This window comes from Passer montanus, unplaced genomic scaffold (genome assembly GCF_014805655.1).
Source record: "Passer montanus isolate IOZ18808 unplaced genomic scaffold, ASM1480565v1 scaffold1, whole genome shotgun sequence".
Classification (NCBI taxonomy): domain Eukaryota; kingdom Metazoa; phylum Chordata; class Aves; order Passeriformes; family Passeridae; genus Passer; species Passer montanus.
The window spans coordinates 10848428-10862844 of NW_024356504.1; the positions used below are offsets into that span (position 1 = coordinate 10848428).

A 14417-nucleotide genomic window follows, 5' to 3' on the forward strand; every position below is an offset into this window, starting at 1 on the left:
TATTATCATGAAACTTTGTTATTCTAGTGTTGGGGCATTAACTGAAGAATGGAGCTCAAATTCAGATCAGTTTTTCTTAGGAGTTTTGGTGCAGTTTTTAGCATATCCTCGGATTACTGCATTTCTGATGTTCTGAGAGTTATTATCTTTTCAAATAAGAGCTTGAGAACTATAGAAACAAGCAGAGGCATATTCCCATCCTACTTGTGTGCATAAATGTTGACACAATAAGTATAATTTAGGTTTTATATTAAAAAACCCCCATGCCTCCATATAAACACCACTGTTGAACCCGGTCAGTTTTCACTAGGTGGAATTGACTTGATCTTCCATGTAGAATAGTATTGAATATTTGTGATTGATGAAATAATTTAATATTCTTTAAGCATTCCTATTTTCTTGTGTCTATTTACAGTAGATAACTGAGGATTTACTTGTTCTTTCACATGATAATTCCAGAGCTGTTGATACAGTATGGTTGTTCCCCCATGATTTTTGCTTCATGCCCTTTTTAACTCTTTGCTGTGGTAATCTTTAGTCTGTGACAGGTGTAATTAAGAGATCAAGCTAGATTTGTAATGAAAACTAGATGAATTGGAGATGTCACTGTTAGGGCAGGAAAATAACTCCTCACTTTTTTGATATTGTGCCTGCTGTTATCATGCTTCACTCTCTGCTTTCAGTTTCCCTTGCATAAGAAAATGTATAGAAATTGTCAATAACCCTGAGATCTCTCATCCTTCTTACCATACTGTGTAGTATAGGACAACTTATATCTGTGTCTTAACATCTGCAGATCAGTCAGATGAGTGTTTTTAGGATAATAGCTGTCTGCTGCTGCTTGTATAGCAGGAACACCAATGGCCAGGCAGTGGAAGGGCATCTTCTTATGGACAATTCATGCTGATCTCTTTTTGTGTGTGTGCAGAGGCAGTAACTGATACCGCTTCCAGCTGGGGATTTCAGGGCTCAGAGTTTTCAAACTTTTCTAGCAGTTACTTGTTCCTACGAAGAAGATGGCACATGTTTCTCTAGCTAGTGCTGAAATTTGGCGGTGATAAGTGGGAGATAACAGTTGACCAATGCCCATGTTCTCTGTCTTTGTCTTCAGCATATTGAAAGCTGCTACTTCTAAAGGCATTCACAGTTTCATGACTGCTTTTTATTTGGGATTGAGCAGAAAGGGAGAATTTCAAGCTGGGGTTTTTAAGCATGCCTCTCATGTTATAGTCCTGATGGGAGTCACCTCAGATGGGAATATTTAAAAAAAAAAGCTAATCAGGCCAGCAAAAATCTTTCAAGAAGGGCAGTTGTGGGAGGAGAAATTAAGAGGGAAAAGAAATTAGACCTCTGCTCTAGTAACAATGTGGAGTTGCTTTTCTCCTGTTTCAAGTCACAGAACATTCATTTGCAGCTAATCAACTCATATTTTAGCCCAGTAGTGTACATGATATTTAATACTGAAGTCTCAAGAGAGAACATATATCGATTATCTTAGTTGAGTGCCTGTGCTTCTAGTTAGGATACTGATGAGGTGTTCCTGCCTGTTTCTGATATGCTTGTACTGCATACTGGTAGGTTTGTCTTTTAGCTTTGTTTGATATTATATCCACAGGAAATCAATATACACGAGATTGTCCTGTGATCAGAATGGGATTTTTCAATTACTGCATTCTTGGGCTATAAATAGCCTTTTTATATTAGTTATGTTATGATAACTCCTGTTACTGATTACATTAAGTCTTGGTGTTTATGAACAGCTGCAAGCTCTTGATAATGACACAGAAATGGTATCATCTGTTGAGAAACAGGCTGGAAGTTTGTAAGAATTTATTCTCATAATTGCTAGAATTCAGTGCTATGTAGTGAGAGGGAAGCCCATACAACACAAGGGTTTCTTAACTCAGCTGACAGAGCTTCATCAGTGTGCTTTTCTATCAGGCTTGAACCTATTGATCACAAAAAATAGGCAGCTGAAAAGCTTTGCAAGTAGCATGTGTAACAATGCTTTAAGATCCCCCCCCATTTTGTGAGGAAAATTGTCAAGGATGGAAAGCTTCGTTATGTTTCTTGTGGCTCCGACTTCGTGAATTTCCTGGGTACATTGTAATGTCTGTGTTGCTTTACAGGTAATACAGTCTGTTTTAGTGCAACTGCATCTGCACCAGTCCTTATTCACCCTCCAAAAGGGTGTACTGTATGCTCTGTGGGAAGGCTAAGATCTATTCGGGTTTTTTTTGTGTAAGGGACTATATGAGTAGAAAAACAGCGCCTCAGTCACTTTGAAACCTCTCTTTTTGGGGTGGTTTTAAAGTAAGGAGTTATTTGTCAAGAGTATGTAAATGCACCTGTGCAAAAAACACCCAGTGTGTGTTTCTATGGTCACATATTAAAGGGCTCTTCTGCTAAAGAGACAAAGTGACTGTGCAGGCAGACAGGAGCTCTCACAAGGAAGGGCAAATGGCACCATGAATAACTTACCTGATTTGCCTTGGTCTTCTGTAATAAACTACTGCCTGAGCTCAAAGACAAGTACAAAAAATAGCACCAAAATTTTTATAAACCTTACTGGATTTATATTATCTGGATTTTTCTTTTTGATCTACTGAAGCAAAAGCTGAGTCTGATTTGCTCTTGCTACCTATAAATGCTCACATTCCTGCATTATATCTGGCCGAGCTAGGAATAGATCAGCTCTTGTGACTCCATATTCAGTGCCTTAAGGACATCACTGACCTTCCTCTTCTAGCAGGATATCTCTATTCCATATGTTGTTACAAAACCCTTATTGGAGTTACTGATTTACTAAGGGCATTTCAATTCTTGCCCACTCCATTTAGTCACGCTTTCTTAAGTGGCAAGAAGTAGAAGTGGTTTATATTTTGAAGTATCTAAAAAGTATCTGCACAATGTTTTCACAACTGTATCTGGTAGCTTAGTGACAAAAATAGGAGTGAAAAGCTGCATAAACATAGCCATTTCAGCAAGTGAGCTGGATCTGATTTCCTTCCTGTCTACCAGTACCAGCAAAATTCCTTGCAGACCTGCCATGGACAAGTAAAATCTTTTATCTATAGGAAAAAAAATAAAGTGGTCATATATGTTTCCCAGGAGGCATATTTGGCTTTCAAAGCCTTTCTGTATCTCACATTTATCAATAGAACTCCTCTTGACTTTTACATGGTGAAGTGATTCTGCAAGGCTTGCACTTAGAAGTTGTGTTTTATTCCATTTATTTTCTTAAATATGTGTTTGTGAAATTTAAAAAAAAATAATAATTCTTAATGTTATTTTTAGTACTCTTGGATGCAACCATGTTTACTTTCACTAGGATACATAAATTACTGCAATATTTTTTTAAACCTAATAATTATTTGAATATTGGATTTTTATTACCAAGTCAAATGCAACACTCGGTTACTTTCTGAATGGGTCTGGTCTGTTCATCTGGTTGGAAAAGATACAATACAGATAATTTCACTGAAGAAGATGAGCCTTTGCTTCACCTTGCAGACAAATGGGTCAATTTTATTCATAGAGCAAAAAGCTGCACATGCTTTCAAGAGCCAAGGACCTTCAGTACCCAGGGGTAAGGAAAAATGGCTTGGGCTATTTTTGTTTCTTTCCCAGTGAAGTCTCTAATGCAATGCTGCAAGTTCTACAGTTGCTACTACCCAAACAGTTTTTCATAAGATCCGAGGGAAAAAGAGTAGAGGGAGTTTTTTGTCCTGGTGCTGCAATTATGTGCATGTCTAATATTCCTTGAGTAAAATGCCTGTGGGATCGGGCTCTGGTACCACAAGTTCTTTTCCTGGCTCTTACAGCAAAATTTTGGAGCTATATTATAGAATTTTGAAAACATGCTCCCACAGGAAATAAAAACTGTGTGCCTGAAAGGTAAAAACCTAATTGCAAACACTTGACATTTATCATATCTATCTCTAGTAGAAAAGGATGTTAATTCCAAATGTTACGTAATTAATGCTTTAAACTTCATCTCAGAAGTACTTTTTTATTTTATCAAAACAATCATAAAGATTTTGGACTGGAGTTGGACAAAAATAAAATGAAATAAGTACCTTAAACCTAAAAGATTAGTTGCTATGGATTTGTTGCTGCTATAAACTGAATATAAAAGGAGTAAAAGTGAAAAGTGAACCTTTATTACGAGGCAAGGAAATGGATTGTTTAATAATAATACTGTATTTTAATTGGTTTATAGTTTTAGTAGGAGCTCTTGTTTTAACGCTAACAACGAGGATCAAATGTCTGTCTCTAAAGAAATTCTCTTTGTGACTTGGCATAAATTTCTTATCAGTTTTTTTCCATCCTGTGTGTCTCAATCAAGGACAACAGGTTTTGAAATTTTAGGAAAATATTTATCTTTACTTCCTGTTCCTTGGCAGTATTTTATTACTATTTGAGAGCTGCTGGTAAAATGCCAGTGCAATGCAGGTTTTAGTTTTAGGAGGGAACTGTATTTTTTGTATTTATGATGTTTGCTCCTCTTGTTCATCAACAGAACTTACTTCAGTACTACTGATTTTAGGATTTGAGAAAGGTGATTTAACATGAAAAGAGATGCTTTGGATTAATGTTTTATGAAGTATCTCAGTGGTGCCAGAGACTTGTTATGTATTTGCCACCTGGAAAACTCTTAAATCAGAAAATCCCATGCAATAAAATTGTTTATTTTTAACTTTGTCATTGTACAGTTTCTTATGTCTTGGAGATGAGATTCTTTTCTAGATACCTTGGGATTAATACAGAGTGTGCTTATTTCCACTGGGGGGAAAAAACCCCAAACTTATAAATATGTTCTAGTGAAATTTAGTATGGATTATTGTAATATTTACCAAGTCAGTCCTGAATACTTTTAGGACCTATACATCAGGTGTATGATCAATAATATACTTGCAGTGACTGTCTATGAAATAAAGCAGCCTGCATATCTGATGTGTTCTTCTTCAAGAAGCTATGAATGGTTAATACAAATAATTCTTTTAAATTGTCTGCAATCTTCAGCTGTGAAAAGCAATGTTTCTGATAAGAACTGCTTGGTCAAGAGTTATAAAAGAAATACTCAATATCGCAGTTCTAACATCTGTTTAATAATTCGGTTTACAACAGGAATATTGCTTAGTCATGCTGCATAAAAGCAGGAAAAAAAATCTGTTATTAAGTGCATTATGAGACCTTTAAAAAATTATAGCTTGCCTTATCATTTAAGCAATACAAAATGTTGCCTTTTTGACAAAGAAGGAAAGAAAAAAACAGATTTCCTTTGTCAAACCATGTTAATGAAAACAGATTTTTTTAATGCAGATATTTGATACATAAAATAATTATGTGAATGGGAGTGATCAAAACCTTGGGTTCATAAAATGTCTTAAATGTCACTCCTTGTAACATTTTATGTGTCACTTTTTCAGGCCTTGGTTGCATTGGAAAGGTAGTAATTGCATTACTTAAAGTAAAAGGGATGTTTTGCTTCTGCTTTGAATAAAGGTAGTTAAGAATCATATAATTAAACTCCATGGATTTATTAAATCTATTCTTATGCTCAGCTACTTCTCTGAAACTCAAAGATCAGAAGCACTGAAGAATATTTTGTTCCCCTGGAAAAAGCCAGAGAAAAAGCCCCAAGACTGTAACCACTCAGTGTGAGGTGTTAGAATGCAGTCTTTAATGATTTGGTTTTGTTTTGACAGTAAAGACAATGCTCTGACTGATAGAAATGCATGTTGTTCTGCTTATTTTTATAGCCAGAGATAGTGTGGGCATTTCCAAGGACAGAACACAAGTTTTCAAGCTCTTTGGTTGGTTGATTTCTATTTTGTCCTACCCCAGTGTGTTCTGTCATTGGCTTTGAGTAGGACTGAATTCACATAAATGGAATGACATTTACTAGAGCCTTAGTCTTTGTGCTGACTCTCCAATATTTAGGTTATGAGGAATTAGGTTTCAAGAAATATTGCTAACTACTTTGTTCTGCTTTGTGTTATTCACCTGGATGAAGGTTGGCAAGTTCTTTGAAAAGCAGACATGAATTTGTCTTCCAGAAGAGTAACATTGCCTGCAGTTATGCCAATAACTCTGCAGAAAAGGGTATGGCATTTAAATCAGTCTTTTAATTCTGACATTAGTATGGGTTGATAGCAATGTTTAAACGTGGCTGTATTTATTTTTTCACCTTTTCTTAAATTTCTATAGTGTAGCAATAATGTTTCTTTTCTGATAAATGTAGAAATTTTTGATTGTTTTTAATGTGAAATATGTTTTTTCATAAATATATATGTGTCCATAATCGGATTTTTTTAGTCATGCTCTTTTCTCTGTAACTACAATTTTGTACTTTGTGCAGGAAATTATTTTTCTTACAGATTAGTGTTTTTAAAGTGTCATGTTTGCTTTAAAATATGCCTCTTTTGAAGTCTACAATACTGTTCCTAACAAAGAATTACTGGAGTCTGCTTCCACAGGTTTTGCATCAGCCTTAAACACAATGTGCTTTTTCCTGACCAGTTCTGGCTAATGCCTTGATAGTGGATGGCCCATCATGTATTTTGGGAACCAGGGTGACACTGTACAGTGTTTTTCCATAGCCACTGTAGCTTGCCTTTTTTTGTTGTCTCAATTAAAAGTGTAAGCAGTGCAAAATGATTACATCTGTGTGCACTAGGATTGCCTGGTGTAACTCAATGCGCTGGGGCTATCTGTGAAGTTAAAAATACACACGGAAATGAAGTACAGAAATATGACTCTCTGCTGAGCCAGATATGTTAACTTATGAGAAGTTATTTCAAACAAGCTGTAAGTTATTAATTAGTTCGATTTATTTTGTAAATGTGTAGATATTTTTCAAAACCTCATTGCTGCATAATGTGCTTAACTCATTGTTAATAGACTCTTCTGTTACTCAGTGGCTTTTTAATGTATCAGCATTGTGAAAAATGAAAGTTCACTGAAATATTGCTACAGTATTAAATGGTTCTTATGAGCAGTTTATGTGGAATGCAGCATATATTAGTCCTGTGGGTCTAAAGAAGTATATAAACACATAACTTTTATTGATTTGTGATATATATGGTGTTAATTTATCTTATCTCATTGTTTGAATTGGAAGGGCAGCCTGTGAACATAATTGGGATTGATTGGTACAGATTAGATTATGCTGCTGTTTTAACTAGCATGATAATATACTATTTTTCTGGTATAAAAACTTCAACATTTGGATACGTGCAACATGTGCACAGTGTTAACACGGTGTCATCTAACAATTTGCATTATCTCTGTTACACTTCTCAAACATACCCCTTTAAAAATTGTGCCTTCACTTCTCAGCTCTTATCCTCTCAATCTTGTGGTTACCTCCCAGTCCTCTCTTCCTCCCTCTAGCACCCCTTCAGAGCTCAGATCTTGAGTTGTCATAGTTATTTTATTTTTGTCTGGGTTTTGTTAATGGTATGTTAGGAGAGGAAGGTCTTTGTTCTTGCAGTGTGTAGTTGTGTTAGACTCCTGTGGTATGCACACAGCAGTACTTGGTGCTGTGTGGGAGGGGAGAGGTGTAACTTCACTCAATCTAGCATTCAGAAGGCTGGGAAACTCAGTTTTAACTGTAGTGTATATTTCAGTGGATTGATTTTTATTTTTTTTTTGATGTTGAAAGATAATAATTCTCTGAGAAAATAACAAGAGTTATTTGACAAATTCACAGTAAGATAATTTTCTGCACATTCTCTCTCTTTTTTTTTTCATGCTGTTATCAAATTAGCTGCCAACAGTTATTGGCTTTACTTCTCTTTATCTATGCACTTTGTAAACCCAAAATAAAATTAATGGAAGCAGTAGGAGGAAGCAGCATAGGGTGTTGCCTTAGGTAGGTAGCTATTGGGTTGCATGCTATTTCAAAAAATTCTTGAAGGCATGTGTCCTCACTGAGGTCTCACTGTGTGCCAAATTTAATAGGCTTGTTAAGGCTTGTGATGGTTGTATCTAGGCATGTAGAATTCCTTCTGAAAGTATGTTTTCCCTCTACAGAAGGGGCTTTGTTATTTCTGCAGCAATGCCTTAATTTCTAGAATTGGAATACTGGAGGAAAGGAAGGCAGGAAGGTAGGCAGGAAAGAGCCATGCTGGTAAGGGGTGACTGACACATGTGCATGTGTAAATTTGTTTGTGTTTCTCGTGGGCATTAGAACCTTTGACTTAAAGTGGTGCAATTTCTACTTTTTGTTGCACTTGAAGGACCTGGAAAAGTAGGATTTTTACATTAACACTGCCTAGTCAAGTGAAACTTAAGTATTAGCTCATTAAATACTCTTTTAGCGTATCAGTCATTACAAAGAATTATTTCTTAAATTCCTGGAATAGATAATTGTGTAAGAAGTCCAGTTGAATCACAATACTGCAAAAATTGCAAGTCTTTCTTTTTCCATCTCACAAAAGGTAAAATTTTGCATTGTCAATGTGCTAATCTGTTCTGCCAACTTCTTAAGCACTTCGGTTTTCTCATTTTCATTCAAAATGTCTAATATACTTAGTCCAAAGTTATTTTGTACTTTCTGTGTTAAAGTCTGATGTGAAGTACTTATCACAGTTGATGTGTTTTATTCTTAAGTAATATATTTTTAACTAAAGCTACCAAGTCTTGTTTAGGCTCCAAGGGGTCTTGTAACACAGATGGGAAAATTACATGCTTAATGAACATGGGGAATTATGTATATTGAAGGCTATCACACCCAGACTGATATAGTATGTATAGACTAGACATATACTTAATCCAACTGAGAGTAAATGTTTTTATCTTTTGTATGAATAACTTCATACTCCTCTAAAGGTACTTTAAAAATTAGATTTGAAAGGTTATAATGCATTCAAGACCAAAGACTTTTTCAATATAAACACAAGTCTATTAGATTTCTTACATGGTAAGCAGAAGACTTAGGCACTTGATGTTGTATGCAAGGTGTGTAAACAGAGACTTGTAGGTTTTTTTCCACGACAGCTGTGAACTTCATAACACGCTAGGTCAGATGATGTTCAAAAGCATTGTGTACATAGTCAATACATATTGCAGCTGAATAATTTCCAGCAATTCTTGAAGAGATTGTATAGTGTCTTTTAACTGGAAGAAATATGACAGAAGATGTGATTTTACATTGCTCAGATCTAAGACTGGGCGTGAAAATTTCAAGATGCTCTTGCATCTTTCTTCCATCTATTTTTCTGGCCCAAAATCACATGCTGCTTTAATCAACACTTATCCCTCCCCCAAGGAAAAATGGTCACTTAAGCCAAATTGTACTGAGAATTTGTAATGTCTGTCTGCAAGGCTAAGAGCATGAAAGTAATTTTTCAGTTTTGCATTTGGACCCCTGAGATGAAAGGCCAGTGTGCTAATCCAGGAATTTTACATAAAGCCACTTTAAGTGACATGATAATGGTGTCATTAAATGGATACCTTTTATAAAATTACTGTATACAGACCAAGCATTCATGTATGAAACATCTCTTCATAAGGACAGTTTGAAAAATAGTAATTTACAAATACAAAAACAATGCCAGTGCCCTTTTTGTCTTTCATACAGTAATAGAAATAAAAGAAATACAATAATAAATAATATAATCCAAGACCAGGTTGGATTGGAGCTTTGAGCAATCTGGTCTAGTGGAAGGTCCCCATGGCAGGAGGACTGGAACTAGATGATGTTTAAAGTCCCTTCCAACCCAAGCCTTTCTAGGATTCTTTGATTCTACAATGTAGTAATAAAATGTTTCTATAATACAGTAATATAAGGGCAGCATCCTGCAAACTTCTGAAGACAACTGAGAGGTTTCTTAGAGATGGAGGGAATGGGAGATGGACTTGATTGGCCTTTGAAGGTTTTTAAAGGTTTAAGGATCAGTGATCAGAAAATCTGTGGTAGTTGAGGTGAAATTTTTGAATTTAGTCTTTATTTAAAATTGAATATTTTCTTTAATGAATTATTGAGGATTCTGAGAGAAGGTAAGGGGGATAATCACAGGTAAATCATTAGGATGGGTGTGACTGGAAATTCAGTACAGAATTATGTCTTAGACATAGGCTACTTCTTTATCTGCAGTTTGTTACAAATTGAATAAAGGTTTTGAGCCAGTAAAAGAGTTAAGGAAGGTTGGAAGGAGGAATATATATGGGAATGGGAAGAGACCCAAACTGCATTCAGAAGAGTGGTAGTGTGTTTTTTGAAAGAAGTTTATGTTTAAGCTTGCTAGAAGCCAAGCTAGGGTGTAGGCTTACAGAAAGGTCTTGCCACCTTTGTGAATCCAACATGTTAGGATAGCTGCAGTTTGTTTGGGAACATCTGGAATTCCTGCTTTCCTCTAATACGTAAACTTTATGTGAAACTTGCTTTGCAAGTATCTACCTCAGATCCTTGTTTGAGGGAGCATGCAACTTTCATGTTAGCTCTGAAAGGATTCATGAACTGCCTGAAATTCAGTCTTCTGTTGTACAGTATTTGCAGATACTAAGTCCCTGCTTGTGACAGAAGATGAGGAGAGGCTAGTGGTTCAGTGATGGATAATAGGGAAGAAGGAGGGTGGCAGGCCAGCATTTTCTGTCATTGCGGGAGAACTGTGGCTAGGAACTGTTTAGGAGGGAGCTACTGACAGAGCCTCCTCCAGGGAGGGTATTGCAGCACTCATCCCCTTTTTTATGATGTAGGCCAAATCTAGATCTGAAACTACTCTTGAACAGAATTTTAGACAATTTTTGCACTGAATATGTACTCCTTATACTCAAGCTGGCGCCTAATAGTAGATTCTGGTGTAGTCATCATATATTGGTTGACCAGTTATATAGTTCCTGCTTTGACTAGCATAACGCCAGTAAAGCTTCCTTCTGTTTTTATTTTGTACAAAAATGATCCCACATGTATAAATGAAATCAAAATGGGACTAACTTTAGCAGTCCCTGTGGTTCAGGTGCAGGCAGGGAAAGGGAGTTTTTTTCTATCCTTTGGGATTCCGGTCTCTACAAGCAATCAGATTTTCTAGAGTGTTTTGTATACAAAACCATCAGTGGTCTTGAAATTTAAAATGTAAAGCACTATGGTGCATAGTTGCCGTGAAGGGTAGATAGAGATGTCTATGTATATGTGCCTATGAGAGGGTGAGCATTAAGTGCACTGAGCTTTTTAAAAATCTTTTAAAATCTCAGCAGTTTAATGCACTTGGCCATTACTTGTCCTTTGTATAGTTTGACAGGGTTTAGTGGTACAATTAACGTTGCACTTTGTCTCCTCTCTGTCTTCAGTTCTTGAACAGATCTTTGATATGGTTTTTTTCAGTTTCTTCTTGCTTTCTTTGAACATCTAACATTCTTCATACAGTAACCAAGGAAATTGGCAGTGTTTAGTGCCCTACTCTGATCATAATCCTCTTCTGTGAGCAGAAATCCTTTGGAAAAAAACCCAGTTTTTCATCAATTGAAGAAAGTGCTTGGCCATTTTCTAGCTCTAGTACTTTAGTCTCCTCTTGAATAAATTAGGCTTCAAGAAGTCAGAACTTGACCTTCAGACTGTGTTATCTGGCCTTGAAGTGTATCAAGAGCTACTGCTGAATAGCTATTTTTGCTAAAGTAAACCCATACTGATTATGCTGCATTGCTGTATGTGAAGGGAGAAACTCAACAAACGGCACACAAGGTATTGGTGTGAGTCTTATGCAAAAGATCAAATTTCCCCTTCCTTATATGTCTGTTACATGTTACTTTCAACATGCATAAGCAAGTGCCTGAAAAATAAGAAAATTTTCTTTACTTTTGGTAAACTGAAGCTACATCACTGAATGCAAAGAAAACTCATCACATTGAACCAAGGAATTATTCATATTTAGACGTGCTTTCTGCCTCATTTTCATGCAGTTGCTATAGGTACTTCCCATGCCCCATTCATTCTTCCTCACTCCTTGTTTTTCTTCCTATGGTCAGGAACAGAGGCAAGACCAGCCCAACAAAACTGCCAACGTGTCTTAAGGACCTAAAGAAGTTATGACTGTTTGATCATGTATTTGGTTTGCATGGCAAGGTTTTGGTAACGGGGGGAGGGGAGCTTTACATGGGTGGCTTTTGCGAGAAGCTTCTGGAAAGTTCCCTCTGTGTCCAGTGCTACCTGGCTCCTGGGCTGACCCCATCATCAACAGTGGTAGTGCCTCTGGGATCACGTATGCAAAATGCAAAAAAGGTTGTTGTGCAGCTGCAGCAGAAGAGAGAGAACATGTGAGAGGAAAAGCCCTGCAGACACCATGGTCAGTGGAGGAGAGGAAGGAGGTGCTCCAGGCGCTGGAGCAGAGATTCCCTCACAGCTGGTGGTGCCAGCTGTCCCCATGTGGGACCATGGGGGTGTGGAGACCCACCTGCAGACCCTTGGAGGCCCCCAAGCCACAGCAGGTGAGTGGAAAGCCCACAGTGCACAGGCTCTGGCAGGATCTGTGAGAAGAGCCCATGCTGGAGCAAGTGCAGAGTGTGAGGAGTCCTCCCGCTGAGGAGGCAGGACCAGCAGATACAATTTGTGATATAATGACTGCAGTCTGTGTTCCTTGTCCTGCTGCACCACCAGCAGGGAGGAGGTAGAGAAAATTAAGAGTGAAATTGAACTTGGGAAGTCCGGAGGGGTAGGGAAATATGTTATAAGATTTAGTTTTATTTGTCATTGGCTTTTTGTGGTTTGATTGATAATAAAACTGGTTTCCCCAAGTTGAGTCTATTTTGCCTGTGATGGTAATTGGTGAGTGATCTCTCCCCATCCTTATCTTGATCCACAAGCTTTTTGTTATATTTTCCTCTCCTCTGTCCAGCTGAGTGGCTTTGGTGGGCACCAGGTGTCTAGACATTGTCAACCCACCACAGATCAAAATGCCTCAACCGATACAATTCTGTGGTAACACTGGAAAGTTTAGCCCAGTTCCAGTCTGTCTAAGTCTCTTAAATTGGTAGTGACTTCCTAAAATTTGTGTTTTGAGGTTGTCCATACTCAGTTGCTTTCAACTCTTTATTTATGTTTACATTATTTCAAGGCAACCAGTTTTTCACAGTTTAAAGTAGTTATATAAGAACAGATTTACTCTGCTGCAGTACAGTTTATAATGGGTGCCTTGGGAACAGTACAAAGCAAGGCGAGTCAGACTTGAAGTTACACTTTCCGAGAATACACATCCACCTTCGTCACCCAGAGTTGTTAGGCTCTTGGCATGTATCTCATATTTCATCACAGTTCTCATATTTCACGTCCTTTTTCTGGCCGATCCAAATGGCTGTCTTGGACTGCTGACCAATATCTTCACCAAAACTCATGCTTGGGCATCAAAAATGATGACTTGGAGAGACATCTTTGATTCCTTTCTTTCCCATGCTTTGCACATCCCTGCAGTTGCAACTTCTTGCATTTGGTGTTTTTGCCGATACCTTTTTGTTTGGCACCACTAAAGTTCATGTGAAGGACTGAGACCTGGGAGGAGGTGTTCAGTTTACACACCTAATGTTTTTCTTTTATTTTCTACTAAAATGCTCTTTTTTCACCCCCACTATTCTTTAGTGCATTCTGATTTCTTCACAGTCTTTTCAAAACTCTTGTTGCCTATTTTATCATTTCTGTTGACAACCTTTGCCCTAACATAGTGTTGTGCTTTTTTTTTTTAGGCCACTTGGACTACTTTTCTGAGCTAGGTCAATCCTATTCTCCAAGAGGTTAGCAATTAAATGATATCTAGACTGAATAGCAATTGGAGCCCTCAGCTTGTCTTGTACTGGCCCGAAAGCCAGGCTTCAATAGCTCATCATACCCATCAGCTGCATATGCAAGTCCTCAATGTTGTCATTTTTCCCTTGGTCCTGTTGATTGTAACTTGTTGGATTGGTGTCTGTCACTGCCTTTTTGAGTATCTTGTTTGACAAAACTTGTAGGATGATCATAACAGAAATAAAATGCATGTATTTATGGTAGTATGATCATGGCTTGTGTGTGGGCAAGCAAAGCAGCAGCCAGACAACCCAGCAGACCTCTGAATGTAGGGTATCACAACAAGCGTGGAGATGGGAAATGTGCTGCTGGCTTCTGTTTTCCCGTGTGACTGAAGACTGCTCATATCCCATTTTCATTTTAGAACAAATGATTAGAGGTAAACATTATCAAAACAGACTAAATTTCGGAAATTATTACCCCCTTTTAACTACATCACCCACTTACTATCTTCCTTTTCACTTGCTTCCCTTGTTTTAGTCGGCTGCACGTGGTGACTATTACACTTCTGCCAGCAGTTACAGGGGCTGGTTTCCATGCCCAGATGCCCCTCTTTTTTTTTTTTTTTTTCCCCCTGTTCCTTTAGGGGTTTAGATTTGCCGACAAAACCTGCTGACAAATCTGTAATAACACAAAA

The 14417-nt window shown here is 37.4% G+C and overlaps 1 protein-coding gene across 4 annotated transcripts in view; it reads left to right on the forward strand.

Annotated features, from left to right (window-relative positions):
* The window catches only part of GRB14 (growth factor receptor bound protein 14), a 58277-nt gene that overhangs the window by 8016 nt on the left and 35844 nt on the right, over nt 1-14417 (forward strand). For 2 of the 4 annotated variants that reach the window (XR_005626659.1, XM_039700837.1), the window contains exon 1: nt 6706-6813. The exons of 1 other annotated variant lie outside the window; for it this stretch is intronic. Coding sequence is in view for 1 of the 3 variants with exons in the window: in XM_039700837.1 (XP_039556771.1) it covers nt 6790-6813 (24 nt within the window). In the remaining 2 variants the exon portion in view is untranslated. Of the gene's footprint in view, nt 1-6705; nt 6814-8040; nt 8115-14417 lie in introns of those variants that run through there. One more of the 4 variants, XM_039700849.1, reaches the window with a different exon arrangement.